General features: G+C 42.1%; 1 protein-coding gene across 2 annotated transcripts; it reads right to left on the reverse strand.

Annotated features, from left to right (window-relative positions):
* Window positions 1-856: 856 nt before the first annotated feature.
* Window positions 857-17,060, reverse strand: sh2d4a (SH2 domain containing 4A). Of its 2 annotated transcripts, XM_029646789.2 has the most exons (9): window positions 16,733-17,056; window positions 15,550-15,885; window positions 14,372-14,531; window positions 10,636-10,801; window positions 8,993-9,125; window positions 4,122-4,320; window positions 3,208-3,338; window positions 2,025-2,242; window positions 857-1,689 (listed from the first exon to the last, which is right to left on the reverse strand). In XM_029646789.2, the coding sequence occupies exons 2-9, from the start codon at window positions 15,722-15,724 to the stop codon at window positions 1,597-1,599; spliced, it is 1,275 nt and encodes a 424-aa protein (XP_029502649.1). In that variant the 5' UTR covers window positions 15,725-15,885; window positions 16,733-17,056; the 3' UTR covers window positions 857-1,596. The 2 variants fall into 2 exon arrangements, with proteins under 2 accessions (XP_029502649.1, XP_029502657.1); XM_029646797.2 differs by lacking the exon at window positions 2,025-2,242 and having other exon boundaries at window positions 16,733-17,060.
* Window positions 17,061-19,748: the final 2,688 nt, after the last annotated feature.

Here is a 19,748-nt window from a genome sequence, read left to right on the forward strand (position 1 = left end):
CTTTACTTTTTTAAAATAGTTTATTAAAATTGCTAGAGTAGAATGACTTCTTGTTTTAGGAATGTGTGGGTGATACATTAATTGGTTCTACTAAATGTATGCTGTATTCACACAGGCAGTCCAATTCTGATCTTTTGCCCATTATTGGCAAAATATCTGATCTTAAATGGTCTGAAAGTGGCAGATCGGATTTCAGCTGCCTTTGTAAACGCAGCCATAGACTCCCCAAAGCTGAATCAGTTATTGTTTCTTTGCAGGTAATGTATTATGTTCATAATGTGCTTTTAGAAAACAAAAACTGCAACATGAAATTAATCTCTTTGTCATGTGTTTTGTCAGACTCCTATAGGGGTATAATCCAAACCACGATTCATTAGTTAGCCAGCTAACTTTGATAAACAACCAGACGTAACTATTGATTTTCCGGTTCATAAAAGCGAAACCTAGATGTGTTTTTGGTTGTTGAGTCAATTACACCATGCCCATCTTTAAAAAAAAATCTGAATATTTAAGCAAGTTAGCTAGCCAACTCATTGATGGTGCTTTTTGTAGTACTAGCATACTCCTCAGGTCAGCATTGATGGTGCTTTTTGTAGTACTAGCATACTCCTCAGGTCAGCATTGATGGTGCTTTTTGTAGTACTAGCATACTCCTCAGGTCAGCATTGATGGTGCTTTTTGTAGTACTAGCATACTCCTCAGGTCAGCATTGATGGTGCTTTTTGTAGTACTAGCATACTCCTCAGGTCAGCATTGATGGTGCTTTTTGTAGTACTAGCATACTCCTCAGGTCAGCATTGATGGTGCTTTTTGTAGTACTAGCATACTCCTCAGGTTAGCATTGAAACCAACTAGACAGTTGCAATACAAAGTGCAGAATTTATTCAAGTGATTCGTCCCCAAACAGGCGACTGTTGTTTGTTGTCGCTGTCAAATGTGCCTTTACAATACTGGCCGCCTGGTACTTGTCTATGAATACATTAGCAGAAATTATATTACAGGCCTGTTCATATTGTACATGTGGGATAGAGGAGGTCTAGATATAATAGAAAGTCAGTGGCTTGACAGTTGGCACTGGGGGGGGGATAAGAGTCAACACGGATGTGAAACTTTCTGAACATTGCAGATAGAAATAGAATTACTTGAGCGGACACGATTTCCTAGTATGAAGTTAACCGAAGTTCCTCCTTGATAAAAAAAAAAGAAGGTTATTCTATTATTGTTCTAGTCTACATGAGACATCGTAATCGGTTCTAAACATTACACTTCTATCTGAACATCCTGTAAATCCTCCTGAGAAAAAAAAAGAAAAAGCTATGTTGGTTATCTAACCATAGCGTGAGTCTCCCGTAGAAACACTTTGTTCCACAGAGATCAGTCTCATGCCTGAAGGTTGTCTTAATATTCTAAAGTGGCTTCCTTCCTGGTCTCTTTCCCTCCTTGACTACCGTCCATAGACTTTAAAAGCTACTGACAGGTGAAACCACTTGGTCTCGATCATTCACCTGTTGAGACCTTTCTGACCAGTGGTCATGAAGGAAGGAGATTAGGAAAGGAGTCTGTTTTAGACTATTGGGACATGACCCTTGCAGGGTTTCAGGTAAAGAGGTCTGCATAGTCCACACCACTAGGCCTCTGGCCACATGGCTGGAGCAGCTGCTCCCCTCCTGACATGGTGATTGGCTCCCCCTAGTGACAGAAGAAAATGCAAAGCGTCATTATTCTGCTCCACTACAACAGTTCATGTGAATACAAAACAAGGTACATTACAGTCTCAATATTGAGGAAGAGAAGAGGTGATATTCAACATACCACCCACAGAAATCCTGTATTATTTCAACTTTAGTCATTTAGCACACGCCTATCCAGAGCGACTTATAAGTGCATTCAACTACAGTCGGCAAAACCACCAAATATCACAACCATTGCCAGTAAAAACCCTCAAAGCTACCCTAAACAACCCCCAAATACAACAACATTTTGTTTTTTAAAGCACAAAATAAGGGCTCTAAATGTGCCACTACCTCATGGAACTCCACAAGCTCTGCCAACGAGGTGAATCTGATCTGGTGTCCCAGCAGCATGTAGCAGCCCTCTGTCGCGTCAACGAGGAAGTGTTTAAACTCCTCTTTGCATCGATAAGACAGGACGTATCCCAGAATCCTTTCGCTGACCCTCACCAGAAAGTGCCCGGGTTCCCCCTCGCTCAGTAAGTCCTCGGCTTCCTGCCGCGAAATGATGCCTTGGTGGTAAAAATAACAGTGGGTCAGTTATTAAGTATTGCCAAGTCAGAATGACACCCTGATGTGACATTAAGGATGGAACACATACATGTACATGTTTTACTCTCCAGAAAACTACCTGTAGCCCTGAGATACTTGTGGAGATCTGACAGGATTTAATAGGTTTAAGCAATATAACAATAGCTCCACTTGGCCTTCTGATAGGCCAAATTCTAATTCCTCCATATTGCAACCCAGTCAGAGCTACACAAGTGCATCTAGGGAGTAGGGAAAAGGAGGTGTTTCTGGACAGGGCCGTTGCTTCCGTTCAACATGAGAAACCTGTCTGGGGTGTATTCATTAGTCGCATACCGCAACGAAAACAAGAGTTTCTATTGGACACATTGAGGTCGGTCCCTCCCTGTTTCGTTCCATTTGGTTCCTAGTGAATACACCTCTGATCATGCTACTGCCAGTCCTTTCAGATAAGTATTAAAAATAGCAGAAGTCCCAAGGCAAGAGAGTTACTGATAAACCCGCTGTATAGCAGCAGAATTTGCATAGGTGCCCAGCACCTACTATGTCAGGGGTAGCTAGGCAACCCTGGTCCTGGAGCGCCCAGCATGTACTTCACGTTTTTGGAAGACCAAGTGTGTTGAATCTAGGCCATCACTAAACAATTAGCTGGTCAGGTCTGGTGCCTAGTTGGAATACTGCAGTACCTGCGGCACTCCAGGAATAGGGTTACTTACCCCTGCACTGTGTGGTTCAGTAAATTGATCAAACTTGGGTGTTCTGTGGTATAATTAAGATATTACAAACAGTAGGAGGCATCAGACCTAATTCTAACCAACTGTGCTGCGTGGCATGGAGACTGATGTGGTCTCTTCACACACATACAGTAAATGACTTCCGGTCTAATGTAAACTAATTAAGATCCTCTTGTTCAGTTTAGAAACATTTCCAGTTCAACTTGGCCCCTTACCATGGAACCAAGACGCTATGCGACTCTGGTCCTTCTGGAAACCCGCTCGGTAAGGCAGCTGTTCCTCCTGGAACCATCTAATAATGTGCTCCCTGCTGGAGGTGGACAGTGTGCGTCGCACCCCTTGCTTCCTGTCAGGCAGCGACACAGAGAGAAAAAGTGGGTCAGGCAGTCAGCCAGCCAGCCAGCCAGTGAAAGGCATTCATGTGTTTAAGCTCTAAGGCTCAGTGTTTTTCTGCATGGCTTTGTCTGAAAGGGGAATCCCTAGACATCAGCTTTCAGTGAATGGGACAAACCATCACAAGCACGAGGATTGACATGTACTCACAGGATGACTACTGCAAAGAAACATTACCATATCAGGCTGGTGGAAAGATTTGGTTCACTAATACCAGTGTGAATATAGAGTGGATTTAACCATCTATTCAATAATAGAACTATTATTGAATAGTTATATTATTGACCTTCAGACCTGCAAAGTCCTAAGTGGTAGTCACTAAGGGAAGGGACTAGGGTTTTGGGCTGTGCCATAGCAGATGACTGGATACCATTGGGTTTCAGTGGGGTCGAGCCTAGTCCAGGGTGTATTCAGTAATGTCAAACATCCTTAACGGTGCAGATATAAATGTAATTAATAGAGCCAACATAACTGCAGAATGATTCCCTACTCCACATAACCAACAATAGTATTTATATCGGAATGTTCTAGAATGTTGGACCCTAGACCTCCTGAACAGCAGGGTTGGGGTCAACTCCGGAAGTAAACAGACATTCCGATTCCAACAAATGCACACATTTCCCCGAGAAGTATTGAGGAACATTTTAATTTCAGTTTCCATCCTGAATTTAAAAGGAATTGACCCCAACTCTGCTGAACAGGCCCTGTATTACTGTGAAGGCACAGGTCAGCTCACGGGTTAAGGGTGTCGCTGGTCACAGTAAGGTTCCTGGGTTTGGGTTTGGGCGGGAGGGCAGGTCTGTCCCCGCCGAAGGCCTTGGTGACGGCAGCCACACGGCCTCGCTCCAGAGCCTTGACCGATTGCCGCCGGTGGTCATCACGGGTCTGCTTGGCAATGGACCGGCGCCGCAGGTCAGCCGCTTTGGACTTCCGCACTGTGGAAAAACACAAAACACATACATGTAAACTCTCTCACACACACACACACACAAAATCCTACATTCATGGTTCGTCATATACATGACGTTTGTTTTTGTTAAAATCAAGTGAGAAATAAAAAAAGAGAAAGTTAGATCTGCATAAAACCATTTGAACATGGCGCCATAAGGTTCTATCTACAATCCAATCACAAGCCTGAACCAATCAGAACACATCTTTGCCATCTCCCTCCAAGTATGGTCTAGGCTTAGAAGGAGATGGCAAAGACCTTACTGTGACCAGCGACACCCTTAACCCATGAGCTGACCTGTGCCTTCACAGTAATACAGGACCTGTTCAGCCAACAATAATGGCACGCAAGCAACAAAAAAAAAAAAAAACTCTGTCAGAAATTGTAAAGTAAATGATGTGGCCACATCGTTGTTCAGTGATGACAGTCATTTGTATGATAATCATAATACATTTCATAACGTATTTGATATGTTCTGACTATCTTAGTGTTATTCTAATCACTGACCACGTTTACATTCACACCAATATCCTATTATTATTCAGGATACTCAAGTGTACAGTTTTTGTGTTAATGCATATAAATAAAACATCATATCCTGTTTACAATAACCCGAAAAGACTTATATCCCGGTTATGAGAAACCCGGATAAGATGCCTGGGATATGCTGATGTAAGACAGAATACTGTGGCATGTCAACATCTTATATCCCGTTTACTGTTGTGTTTTTTTGTGGTCTGTTCATGCTGTTTCACAAATCACTTCATAAAAGCAGGCTACCTGCACAATTCCATCCAGCATAATAATTTAGCCTACTATAATTAATTTACTACTGGCGACTTTCACCTCTAATTTAGGCAAGTTCCTGCTTATAATTTCCTACATTTGGTAGGCCATATTATAATTTCCTACAGTTGGTAGGCCATATTATAATTTCCTACAGTTGGTAGGCCATATTATAATTTCCTACATTTGGTAGGCCATATTATAATTTCCTATATTTTGGTAGGCCATATTATAATTTCCTATATTTTGGTAGGCCATATTATAATTTCCTACATTTGGTAGGCCATATTATAATTTCCTACATTTGGTAGGCCATATTATAATTTCCTACATTTGGTAGGCCATATTATAATTTCCTATATTTTGGTAGGCCATATTATAATTTCCTACATTTGGTAGGCCATATTATAATTTCCTACATTTGGTAGGCCATATTATAATTTCCTACATTTGGTAGGCCATATTATAATTTCCTACATTTGGTAGGCCATATTATAATTTCCTACATTTGGTAGGCCATATTATAATTTCCTACATTTGGTAGGCCATATTATAATTTCCTACATTTGGTAGGCCATATTATAATTTCCTACATTTGGTAGGCCATATTATAATTTCCTACATTTGGTAGGCCATATTATAATTTTTGACATAGTAAGAAACATGCAGCTTCTCTTCTAGAATATTATTATTATTTTTTACCCCTTTTTCGTGTTTTCCAATTGGTGGTTGCAGTCTTGTCCCATCGCTGCGTCTCCCGTACGGACTCGGGAGAGGCGACCGTGTCAGCGTGCACTGCGCCCTAACCCGGACGATGCTGGGCCAATTGTGCGCCGCCCCATGGGTCTCCTGGTCAACGCCGGCTGCGACAGAGCCTGGACGCGAACCCAGAATCTCTAGTGGCACAGAGAGAACTCGATGCAGTGCCTTAGAACCCTGCGCCACTCGGGAGGCCTGCCCCAGAAGACTAAATAAAGTAGTGCTCTTCAGAATAATGTCTTACATTGATAAAATGAATGTATTAATAATCTAGTTAACAGCGGTAAAGTTGTCGGTTTCGTTTAGGGACCGGGGAGAAAACGCAATAACTTCAAAACAGTGGAAAGATTGATGACATTTTGCACAGTGACAGTTTGACCGGTTTTTAAATGAAAAGCTGAGAAAACGACGTAACATGTTTCGTCGTTTGAGTTTGTCTTGGGGGCATATTTTCCATGGTTGAAATACTGTCTGCTTGCATAAGTGTCAAAAGATAACATTACATGCACATTCACATTTTCTCGAGAGATGCTGAAATCACATTTCACTGCAAGAAATGCAGAATCTAATTCTGCAGGAGTTAATATTAGATTACTCTACATGTAAGAGGTTATTGGCCTACGGTCAATGTCTTTATTTCAGTATCTATTCCATTTAACCCTTATACTTAAATGAGGAATATTCTGTTTATTCATGGATACTATTGAACGGGCGACAGAGAGAGATGGATCTATCCATCTCTATAGGTGCATGTAAACAGCTTATCCCAAATAAGACCTTAAGCAGGATATGAGCTCTTATCCGGAATACTATGCACATGTAAACGTGGTCATTTATATATTAAAAAAACATAACATGTATAATTCCTTAGTGTCAGAACCTTATGGTTGAACCCAGATAGAACCTTATGGCTCTGAAATGTCAATCTACCACTGGACACGCCTACTCATTCCAGGGTTTTTCTTTATTTTTACTATTTTCTACATTGTAGAATATTAGTGAAGACATCGAAACTATGAAATAACACATATGGAATCATGTAGTAACCAAATAACTTAAATCAAAATATATTTTATAGTTGAGATTCTTCAAAGTAGCCACCCTTTGCCTTGATAACAGCTTTGCACTATCTTGGCATTCTCTCAACCAGCAGACACCTGGAATGCATTTCAATTAACAGGTGTGCCTTCTTAAAAGTTAATTTGTGGAATTTCTTTCCTTCTTAATGCATTTAAGCCAATCAGTTGTGTTGTGACAAAGTATGGGTGGTAAACAGAAGATGGTATTTTACCAAATAGGGCTAAGTCCACATTATGGCAAGAACAGCACAAATAAGCAAAGAACAGTCCATCATTACTTTAAGACATGAAGGTCAGTCAATATGGAACATTTCAAGAACTTTGAAAGTTTCTTCAAATGCATTCGCAAAAACCATCAAGCGCTATGATGAAACTGGCTCTCACGAGGACCGCCACAGGAAAGGAAGTCCCAGAGGTACCTCTGCTGCAGAGGATAAGTTCATTAGAGTTAACTGCACCCCAAATCAATGCTTCACAGAGTTCAAGTAACTGACAACTGTTCAGAGGAGACTCCGTGAGTCAGGCCTTCATGGTTGAATTGCTGCAAAGAAACCACAACTAAAGGACACCAATAATAAGAAGAGGCTTCCTTGGGCCAAGAAACACGAGCAATGGACATTAGACAGGTGGAAATCTGTCCTTTCGTCCTTTCCTTTGAGATTTTTGGTTCCAACCGCCGTGTCTTTGTGAGACGCAGAGCTTCTACTCAATATCTCAGAACAGATATAACCTTATAGTCCCAAGGTCACGATTTGTCTGGTTACCCTACTGAATGTAAACAAACCGTTTCACAAGGCCAAGAAACAGTCATCTGTGTAATGATCAACTGGTGTGCCCTATATAGCTCTATCCAGAGGCCCAAGGGGGTTTCCTGCCTTCCATACATTTTATTTCAACCCATTTATGATTGGTGTTAAAGTGTTAAGTGTGAAAACAGCAGAAAGGGTTTTCACATTCAGAGAGGCAACAGTGGAAGACTGGTGTACATTTCAGACTAAGCACAAGACAAACATATGTCCACACTTTGGCAGAAAATGAATTTTAAAAAACATTCAAAGCAGCATGATTATTTATATTGTTAATCAGTGCAACTGAAGGTCAGCTCCAATCTTTGTCAAACAAGATGGTTAAATATTAACTTGTGTGTTGGAACTATATTCATTATACTTGGGAGTTTGCCATGGAGGAAATAATCATCATATTTTATATGATGTACGTTTGTCCAATTTAACATTAATACAATACTTAAAATCCTATTTATACAATCTAGATGTTCAGGTCGGTGGTAAACTATAGGACTGCACGGATCCCCCAGACATGTCTTCTCCTTCACGAAATCAAAACCTTTTCCAATGAGGTCAACATATTTTTGCAGCCATTCTGAGATCATGTTGAGTGTTCTAAAATTAGCGCCAACAAAGAATGGCAAGTAACACACATCACCCCAAGCCATGCTAAGGATCTGGCTGAGGACCGAGGTTTCCAAGGATATCAGGAATCACATTCTGGGCTTGTCCAATAGATGGGTTAGCTGACAACGTCATGAAAGCGATGCTTCAAATCAGGCAGAAGTCTGTCACTTGTTATTCTGGATGACCAGATATTACTACCAACAATGACAAGAAACTACCATGTGGGGAATCGTAGGTGACTCGTTTCAGCTAGTTTCTTCTTCTTGATACCATGGCTTGTTTTGAGGCGTTTTGACTGATTTCATGTCAATGCTAATATGGCTAGAATTCCCTAGCTAGCTAACCAACAACTGTAACGATGTAATTGAGAGACAACAAGTGCTCATTGTGCAAATGGATGTTTTCAATCAACATATTGGAGACGAAATATAGTTTACATGTTTCAACAATCTAAGCCAACCCTGTCCGTTTTGCCCCATAGTTGCATCCGTGAAGGTTTTGTTGCTGCACAACCAACCAGTCTATAAGAAACACCGGTTTTAATGGCAATCTTCTGAGATGCGAAGCTCGACTGCAAAAATGACGACCTAGAATGTGTGTGTGTGTGTGTGTGTTTGTTTACATGAATCTTGCCAGTGTTGGTCATCTCTCTCCTCTCTGACCTCCCTCAAGTCCATGTAGATCTCCTGCTTTCTCTTCTGCTCCACTCTTCGCACCTCTTCCTCAGCCCTCCTCCTCTCCTCCGCCTCTCTTTTCTGAGAGAAAGAGGGGGAAGGAGAGAATGAAATGTCACCATTGAACAGTAGTGGCTAAACAAATAGTAAGACTGTGGTATTGAACCAGGGTCATGTTCATTAGAGCACACCTGGCAAAAAGTTCAAACATTTTTTTCCTCCTCCAGAGTTTTACCTGCAGTAAATCAAGTCAATTTCAAACACTGTGTAAAGACAGTTATGCTATGAGCTCAAACAAATGTATTTAATCATCCTTTTGAACTGGCCTATATGGGGAACTGACTGTTTAGGAAGGACATTGTTCTAAAAGTTGGTCAAATGAACGATAACTGGAAAGCGATTATATGGGTTGTTTAGTTAACGTGTTATTGTCTTGAGGACGTGGGCAAACAATACCATTGATGAAACACTGAGTTGTTCCTGTAAGTTGACAAAATGAGCTTTCAACACCTATTGTGAGGCTAATTGTTTTATATCAATGCATCATCAACTTCCTTGTTTACATAACTTAAACACTCATACTGTGACAATATTATAGAATGACATTATTTTAATCAATGGGCTAATACTTAACCATATAACCTGTCGAACTGTACTTATGATCAAAACCCTTGATGTAATGACTGTAAAAACCTTAGAATAATTGTTCAACTGTCTTAAGATTTAAGGCAAGCGGCCCCGGAGAGCTAGAGTACTGGGAGTGCAGGCTTTTGATCCAGCAAATCACAAAAATAAGTAATTTCAACAAATCACCCCCCCCCCCCCCTTTCAGTTACTGGCCCAATGCTCTAACCACTAGGCTACCTACCGCCCGTGTAGTCAACTGGATTTCCTATGGGTTAAGGAAGGATCACACAATTCCATCCAGGTCATCAGGAAGGAACGGCAAATGAATTAACGAGTGAGCAAACATTCCATAAAGGCCTTGCCTTTATACCTGTGCAAACAACACACAGGATGGCAGGATGTACCCTTTCAGTTTGTTTGCCAACGTAGAAGTAATAGAGAAACTAAATTAACTACTTCAAAATGGAGATTGTATCTGTCCCATGGCCAGCGCCATTGAGGCAATGTCTATCCAAGTCTACAGCTGGAAGAAAAGTCTAACTCTCTAAATAAGCTGTGGCATGTGAATTAGTTCAAAATGATGGGCTAGGGGGCCTTAATGATGGGCTAGGGGGCCTTAATGATGGGCTAGGGGGGCCTTAATGATGGGATAGGGGGCCTTAATGATGGGATAGGGGGCCTTAATGATGGGATAGGGGCCTTAATGATGGGATAGGGGGCCTTAATGATGGGATAGGGGGCCTTAATGATGGGCTAGGGGGCCTTAATGATGGGCTAGGGGGCCTTAATGATGGGCTAGGGGGCCTTAATGATGGGCTAGGGGGCCTTAATGATGGGCTAGGGGGCCTTAATGATGGGCTAGGGGCCTTAATGATGGGCTAGGGGGCCTTAATGATGGGCTAGGGGGGCCTTAATGATGGGCTAGGGGGCCTTAATGATGGGCTAGGGGGGCCTTAATCTCCACCTCCTGTTGGCTCTGCTCCTGAGCTGCAGCCCGTCGCTCCACCTCCTGTCGCTCCACCTCCTGTCGCTCCACCTCCTGTCGCTCCACCTCCTCCTTCCACAACTGCAGCTCTGAGTCCATCAACACACTGGAGAACCTCTTGACCAGCTCCGCCTCCTTCTTCGCCCTACCACACACACACACACACACACACACACACACACACACACACACACACACACACACACATTGACTGAGTGAGAACACACACGAGCACCTGTAGATCTTTACCTGTCCACTGATTTGTAAAGCTTTCCCTAAAAATCGAAATACCTTCCACCTCTCCAAATAGTCCCATGGCCCCTCCAATGACCGTCCACAATCCCCTACCTCGAGGCATGGATAGAAAAAAAGAGCTACAGATATGTCCTATCCATACAGGCACATTGTAACTACTATGAGGAAAACAGGAAAACGCTCCCAGGTGATTTTATTATAACATTTCGACCCTTCATCAGGCATCCATGGAGGTCTTCATCAGGCATCCACAGAGCCTGTGAGCATGAGTATCCATGGAGCCTGGGAGCATGAGTATCCATGGAGCATGAGTATCCATGGACCCTGGGAGCATGCATGGAGCCTGGGAGCATGAGTATCCATGGACCCTGGGAGCATGCATGGAGCCTGGGAGCATGAGTATCCATGGAGCCTGGGAGCATGCATGGAGCCTGGGAGCATGCATGGAGCCTGGGAGCATGCATGGAGCATGAATATCCATGGAGCCTGGGAGCATCCATGGAGCATGAGTATCCATGGACCCTGGGAGCATCCATGGAGCATGAGTATCCATGGACCCTGGGAGCATCCATGGAGCATGAGTATCCATGGACCCTGGGAGCATCCATGGAGCATGAATGTCCATGGACCCTGGGAGCATCCATGGAGCATGAATATCCATGGAGCCTGGGAGCATCCATGGAGCATGAATATCCATGGAGCATCCATGGAGCATGAGTATCCATGGACCCTGGGAGCATCCATGGAGCATGAGTATCCATGGACCCTAGGAGCATCCATGGAGCATGAGTATCCATGGACCCTGGGAGTATCCATGGAGCCTGGAAGCCTGAGCAGCAGTGTGCAGCGTTCACCTTATTATTTACCATGAATTCACCTACACCTCCAGCAAAAATTACCTCGATGTGCGTATGTGCTTCAGATGTTTTAACTACTATGAGGACACACTCCTAACACCACGCAGATTGACGTTTATTGGGGTGAGGCTTGTCCTGGAGGCAGAACTGAGCAATTTCAACTCGATGGCCCAGCTGCTGAGTCAAATAGGCTACATTATAAAAATGTATGAAAACAAAAATGTGCTTTTTGGTCTTCATATATTAGGGTTAGCAGTGTGTTTAAGGTTAAAAATCAGATTTAGAGAACATTAAGCATCCATCAGCTAGTTACCACTGCCTCCAGAACAACATTCATGATGAATAAAAGCTAACCCGCTGAGGACTCAACAATAGAAGGTCTGAGGACCTTCTTCTGAGGAGTGGAATGTTATGACACACATCCAGATCAGGATGGTAACAGCCAACATGCAGGCACTGAGGACCAAGTCGTAATTTAAACACTTGCCTGTAACTTTATTTTACCCCCTTTTCTCCCCAATTTTGTGGTATCCAATTAGTAGTAGTTACCGTCTTGTCTCATCGCTGTAACTCCCGTACGGACTCGGGAGAGACGAAGGTCGAGAGCCATGCGTCCTCCGAAACACAACCCAGCCAAGCCACACTGCTTCTTGACACAACGCACATACAACACAGAAGCCAGCCGCACCAATGTGTCGGATGTTTTCACTGTACACCTAGCGACCTGGTTAGCGTGCACTGCACCCGGCCCGCCACAGGAGTCGCTAGTGCGCAATGAGACAAGGATATCCCTACCGGCCAAACCCTCCCTAACCCGGACAACGCTGGGCCAATTGTGCGTCGCCCCATGAGCCTCCCGGTCGCGGCCGGCTGCGGCAGAGCCTGGGCTCGAATCCAGAATCTCTGGTGGCACAGCTAGCACTGCGATGCAGTGCCTTAAACCACTGTGCCACCCGGGAGGCTGCTTCTAACTTTTTACAGCGATTTTACAGATCTCCAGTTAGGATTTGGCCCAGAATTATCAACACATTCATTTAAAATGAATTCTGTGATAGACTGTCTGTAAAAAAAGTTGTTACTTTAGGTTTAAATTTAGAAACCACTTAGTAAGAGAACTCAAGTATCCACAAGTACAGAACAGTGGGGCGTGAGACGGCATGTTCTCAAATGGAATTCTATTATATAACCCATATGGGCGGTTAAGTAAGGCTTTTGTCTGACCAGCCTTAGAGAAGAATTTGAAACGTCAGAATGATGTCAATTTAGTAGAATGTTCAACAACAATGTTCGCACATACAGATGATGGAATGTGAAATTGCGAAGGGGCATGAAGACAGAGGAATTCATACAGGACATCATTGTTTTAGCACTATCCATGGTTCAATGTGACAGCAAATCATCACAATCTACTTTTGTATTTTTTTCTCTCAAAATGGCCACCATCTTGGAGCTTTGTCGATGATACAAAAAAAAGAGTCACGGAGAGCAATGAACAATACGGCCAACGGAGCAATAGAAAGGCATTTGTACACGGTGGCCGCCATCTTTATGCACCTTCTCCATTGGAAGACGGGCATTTTGTAATGGCTGGAATCGAACAAATGGGAAGGTTTTAAACACATAGCGTTGCATTCATTCCATTACGACGAGCACCTCTGACTTAAAGTGACACCAGCCACCTGCTCACAGGAACTTTAATTTGTTACTTTTACTTATCACTTGTTTTTTCTTAACTTATTAAAGCATTTGTTGTTTAAAGGCCTGTAAGTAAGCATGTCACTGTAAGGTCTACTACACCTGTTGTATTTGGCACTAACCACAGGTGGAGATGACACATTGATTCCTGCCCACACAAGTTACCATGTCTTCTGATTGCAGGTTAATTTGGCGTTATACATACCTGTGGCTCAACCAAACTATTACAGCAGCCGGTTATCATTATCACCACACTAACAGGGAAACATGACTAAGAAGTCATACTCCCCACAGCGTTGAATGACTTGTTGTTGTGGGAACAACGTTATAGGCAACACTATCAGTGTTGAGTGCCTGACTCAATAAAAAGAGAGGTTTAGTTGAAGAAATGTTTAACTTGTGCTTCCTGGCTGGGAAGGGCGATGTCTAGATTAAACCAAACTATAGCCCTGTGGGTATTACAGACAGCCAGAGAATCTGTGCAGAGCCTACCTTACAGGTCATTTTGTGTTGGCTGGTGTTGTAAGCCACAAATAGACCATAGACACACACTTTGCCTACATCAACCACTGCATCCCATGACAGGGTCTGTAAATTAAGTAAGTGTATATGCCACTGTTCAAGACAACAAGCTTAACCACCTGTCAGAAAGCGGTGTTATTGGTGGCTATGACAACCATGTCTGTCTCCATAGAAGGTGTTCTATTTAAAGTGTTAAGAGTCAAATATGTGGCTAATGACCTGACAGTCAGGTCTCTCTCTGCTTTGACTGACGTATTTAACCTTTAACATTTTTGCCAATGACAAAGGGCGTTTGGCACGACAACAACAAAGGAGAGGGATAAAGCACAAACACGTTGCACTACTAAAAAAAATGTACAGCATGTGATGATGTAATTTCCTCCCACCTGAGCTCCTCAGCCTCTCTCTGGGCCTGGCAGGCTGCCCTCTGGGCTATGATGTCATCACAGATCTGCTCGTAGGACTGGTCGGCAGGGTGGTCCCCCATCACCCACACCCATACGTCACTATCCATCCCTGCCAGCCACTGTACACTCTTCACAGAGGCTGATGCACAAAATGCGCACACACACACACACACACAGACACACACACACAGCACAGCCAGTTAGAGAAATACTGTGCTCATTAATCCTAGCATAATATTGCTCAATTCATTTTCCACAGTGCAACACAGTTGTAAAACTACTTTAACAGGAGTGAATCGTACTCTCCATCACTACATCTGAACGCAACGTTTCAGTGGAGATCCCGATATGTCCTTTAGTCTCCAGTTTGGCATATAACTAGCTGGGTTTCTCAACACCACGGTATGTAAATCTCTGTGGAGTTGGGTTGTAACGCCTGTGGGCGGAGTGTTCCTCGGACTACATCAAGTCGCTGTCAGTGGATACGAGGAAACAGTCGGTGGTTTTATAAGAAAGTATGGATCTAAGCAAACAAAGGCAGGCAGCTACAGAAGAAAAACTTAGGTACACGGTAAGGGTTTCAGAATGTACATTTTCGAAAATATCGACCTGACAGCGGCTCGATGTAGTTGGAGATCCAACCCACACACCCACACCCACACACTTGATGTGATGAACATCATGGAGTTGAGAATAACTCAGCTAGCATATAGAAAAACAGAAACATCCCAGGAGACCAACAGTAAATGTGCTTTTCACAGAGAGAGGAATGGAACATATCCAAAATGGAACCTAATTCCCCCATAGGGCTCTAGTCAAAAGTAGTACACTATTTATTTTACCTTTATTTAACTAGGCAAGTCAGTTAAGACCAAATTCTTATTTTCAATGCCGGCCTAGGAACAGTGGGTTAACTGCCTTGTTCAGGAGCAGAGCAACAGAGCTTTACTTGTCAGCTCGGGAATTCGATCTTGCAACCTTTCGGTTACTAGTCCAACACTCTAACCACTAGGCTTTCTGCCACTACAGAGTAGTAGTACACTATACAGAGTAGTAGTACACTATACAGAGTAGTAGTACACTAGAAAGTGAATAGGGTGCCATGAGGGACACACACACACAACCATTCATTGTCAGTATTGACGGCTCACTGATACCTTTCTTGGGTTTCGTCAGAGTGGCATCCTCCTTCTCTAGTCGAGCCTCTCTATCCTTCCAGCGTCGGACCTGTTCCTCACGCATCTTAATGAACAACACCTGCTTCTGCTCCTCGCTCAGCTCAGCCAGGAGCTCAGGTGATATGAACATGTCCGTCAAAATCTGCTGGAGCATCGTAGAGCTGCAATGTCTCACCAAAAGTATGCAGAGAAAACTTTAGTATTAGCAGAGAACACCTGGTGTTGGTTGGATGTTGGGAGTTTCTCAGTTGAAATAGGGAGTTGTTAATCATCTAATGAAGGCTGGTCCATGCCTGTATTCACTCTGAATTCCCACTGAAAGAAACAGAAATGTCCATAAGAAATGGCTGCTTTGACCATAACTGTGCATCAGAGTACCTGCTGCCTTCTCCACACATTTTCTATTGGTATAGCCAGTACAGTGCCTGATATGTTTGTCCACATCACAGGTCAGATGTTGCAACTGGTGTACACACACACACACACACACACACACACACACACACACACACACACACATACACACATAGGAGTATGTAGGAAGACAATAGTCCAGTCTCTGAACTCTCACATTCTCAATCGACTGTGATTCGTGCTTAATAAGCATGGACGAAACAGTTATACTATAACACAGCATAATGATCTCGTGGTGAGATAGCAGGCTATTTTGGCTCGGTGTCGCCAACTGTATGCAAACAATTAAAGGTGGCTGCGGGACATAGGAATTTGCCGTGCGAAATAAATTTGAAATACAGTGATTGAAAACTCGTCAAATCCATTGAATTGCACGTCGACTGTGAAGACATGGCTGTCATTTTGATTTTCAAATAGTAATAGGATACAGTGGAGTTCACTACAACCTGCCCATTTAACTACCAGTATCTACTTAAGTACTTAAGTACAGAAACGTCACTACACAGACCTACAACAGCTAGAGTAGGGACGTTAATTAAAGGAAGATACAACAAAAAAAAGTAACTTAAGTCCATAATCAACTATGACTAAGCACATTCACAATGGATGATGATCATGCTGGCAGTAAATGATAACGCCGACTTAACATTTGCAATGTTGATATATTTGTACTATCACTGGATATTGAAATGGTAAACAAAAATACGTTCCATACATTTCATTACGGAGTTCATCCAAATGTACTTACCGCTAGGGTATATATCCTGAAAGTGGAAATCACAGGCGATACGTGGGACGTGGAGCCTTAAAAAATAACTTGTTTACAAAATCTCCCATGGGAATGTTCGGCATGAGTCACACTATGGGCCGATGGTCACGCCTACAAATGCATATATTTTTCCTGTAGCCTACTATTTAGCGGTATTTCGCAGGTTTAACGAAAATGACAAATGTTCCGTTGCCGGTAACGTTTTCCGTAAGTTACTTATTTCCTAAATGAAGGACAAAAGTGCCAACAAGTTTCGCAAGAAAAAAACACTCCTTTATGCAAATGTTAATATTTGTCCATCCCACCCGCTGTTATTGCAGGTAGACTACTGCAGCGTTCAAAACAACTGGAAACTCGGAAATCTCTGACTTCAGTGCGTTCAAGACAACTGGTAACTCAGCAAAAAACTAGCTCCGACTGGGAAAAGTCGTTTTGAAATGTCATCCAACTCGGAATTCCAATACGAAAAATCGGGCATCTTTCTGGAGCTTCAACTTTCCGACGTGAGGATCACTGACGTCATGATTTGACCTAGTTTCCCCCCCGAGTACCCAGTAGTCTTGAAAGCGCCATAAACTTGGCTAAAACAGAACTAAAGTCTCTCGTAATTGGTCTGCAGCCAGATCTATCTAGTGTGTCCAGGAGAGAGTACAGGATACTAATTTACTTCAGGTAAAAGTAATGCTATTCTGTAGGGGTCTAAATTGTGTGCAAATTATCCGTAGGCTAGAGACTAGTATGATATAAACAATTGTCAGTGTTATGGCACATTTTCAGTGGCACATGTAATAATGCAATGTGCGTTATGTGCTGACCAGAACAATTATTTATGGAACTATATATTTTTATCAACAACTTGTTTATAAAATAGGTTGAGAGCAGATGGACAGACAGACAAAAAGACAGACAGACAAAAAGATAGACAAACAAAAAAACAGAAAGACATTGGCAAGATAGGGGCATTTCAACCATAAAATACCTAAATAAATGTGAATGTTTGAGTGCTTCATTTTGAGTATGATGCTTGCAGTAATAGAAGACAGGTAACTGAAGCGAATAGGCCTATTGTTTCCTGGGAGCAGCGGTAATGTTGTCGGCTACAGTAGATGCAATGTTATCTGAACTAAAAATAGTTACGTTGTCAGTGTCACATATTTTGGACCTCATATTCAAACTACCGAAGAGTACCATGTGATATTGTACCTGGAACAGCGTTTGCTGTGGAATAACTAGTTTGCACGTTAGTGGTTATTATTATAATGGAGCTCATTGCTGTCTAGACTATATTGAGTGTCATGTGTTGCAACGTGGTCTCCAGAGCATTTCAAATGATTCTGTATGTCAATCCGAGACACTCTATTTCTTATATGTTACGAATTTGCAACACGCATGATATGTTACGAATTCCAATTTGTTGTGGCTAACAACAAAATGCTAACAATAGCTAGCTCTAGATTAAGGTTAGATTAAGGTTAAAGGGTAAATTTAGGGTTGGGGCAGGGTTATGTGAAGGGTTAGCTAACATGCTAAGTAGTTGCAAAGTAGCAAAAAGAGTAGTTGCTAATTAGCTAAAGTTGTCTACAATGAGATTCGAACACGCAATTTTGGGGTTTGATAGACGTTTGCATAATAAGTAACCTATTTTATGTAACCATACCAAATGTAACATATCATACTAATTTGTGAGTTCCGGATTTACATTTACTATGTTACGTCGAGTCTACGTGACCAGTGTTGAAGACAGACAGGCTAAACTATAGTTTATGACCTCCTGTCAATTTCCCGTCTATCATCTATGCAGATGATTCTGCACTGTTGGTTTCCCACCCAGAGCGACGTGGTTGAGAAACCCTCAGGGCTGTACATTTTTCATGTTATAATTTTTAATTTGGTTTATTTACTAAATATTTATTTTTAACTCTATTTCTTGAACAGCATCGTTGGTTAAGGACTTTTAAGTAAGAATTTTACGGTAAGGTCTACTAAACCTGTTGTAGTCGGCGCATGTGACAAATAAAATTTGATTTGATTTGAAGAGAAAAACCTTGTCATGTTGTTTGTACAGAAGATGGCGCTCTTGTTATATCTGTCTACACTTTCAGTTGAGGCCTAAAGAACTATAATCAAATGTTTTTGGTTATACTGAATAAAGTGGGATGACCCGAGGAGGATTCAATTGTAATTCGATGTACTGTTATTATGTGTCAATGTTTTAATTGTATCTATCCTTTAACATTTCAATGCAAAAATCTGCAATATAATGCAATTTAATCTTTGGTGACTGTAAACCATAGACAATTAATTTATTTATATGACTGAAATCGCTACAATACCTTTAACTTAATAACCCCTCTGCAAAGCACAAATTCAGGCGTGCTAGGCAGGCTAAGCTATCGGTTATGGCCTACTGTCAATTTCCCGTCAACCGTCTATCATCTATGCAGATGATTCGGCACTGTTGGCTTCCCACCAAGACAAAACATGTGGTTTATTTTTTAAATGTTTTTATTTCACCTTTATTTCACCAGGTAGGTTAGTTGAGAACAAGTTCTCATTTACAACTGCGACCTGGCCAAGATAAAGCAAAGCAGTGCGACACAAACAACAACACAGTTACACATGGAATAAACAAACATACAGTCAATAATACAATAGAAAAAGTCTATATACAGTGTGTGCAAATGAGGTAGGATAAGGGAGGTAAGGCAATAAATAGGCCATAGTGGCGAAATAATTACAATATAGCAATTAAACACTGGAGTGATACAGTGCCTTGCGAAAGTATTCGGCCCCCTTGAACTTTGCGACCTTTTGCCACATTTCAGGCTTCAAACATAAAGATATAAAACTGTATTTTTTGTGAAGAATCAACAACAAGTGGGACACAATCATAAAGTGGAACAACATTTATTGGATATTTCAAACTTTTTTAACAAATCAAAAACTGAAAAATTGGGCGTGCAAAATTATTCAGCCCCTTTACTTTCAGTGCAGC

The sequence above is a fragment of the Oncorhynchus nerka genome, linkage group LG4, assembly GCF_034236695.1.
Source record: "Oncorhynchus nerka isolate Pitt River linkage group LG4, Oner_Uvic_2.0, whole genome shotgun sequence".
NCBI lineage: Eukaryota > Metazoa > Chordata > Actinopteri > Salmoniformes > Salmonidae > Oncorhynchus > Oncorhynchus nerka.

Bases quoted from the DNA above. Each gene is read 5' to 3' on its own strand.
- sh2d4a (XM_029646789.2), bottom strand. From the start codon at position 15,724: ATGCTCCAGCAGATTTTGACGGACATGTTCATATCACCTGAGCTCCTG. The intron at 3,339-4,121 runs GTGAGCTGACCT...GCTGCCTGACAG, and splicing joins ACCAGCGACACCCTTAACCC to GAAGCAAGGGGTGCGACGCA. The intron at 1,690-2,024 runs GTAGTGGCACAT...TTCTGTCACTAG, and splicing joins AGCTTGTGGAGTTCCATGAG to GGGGAGCCAATCACCATGTC.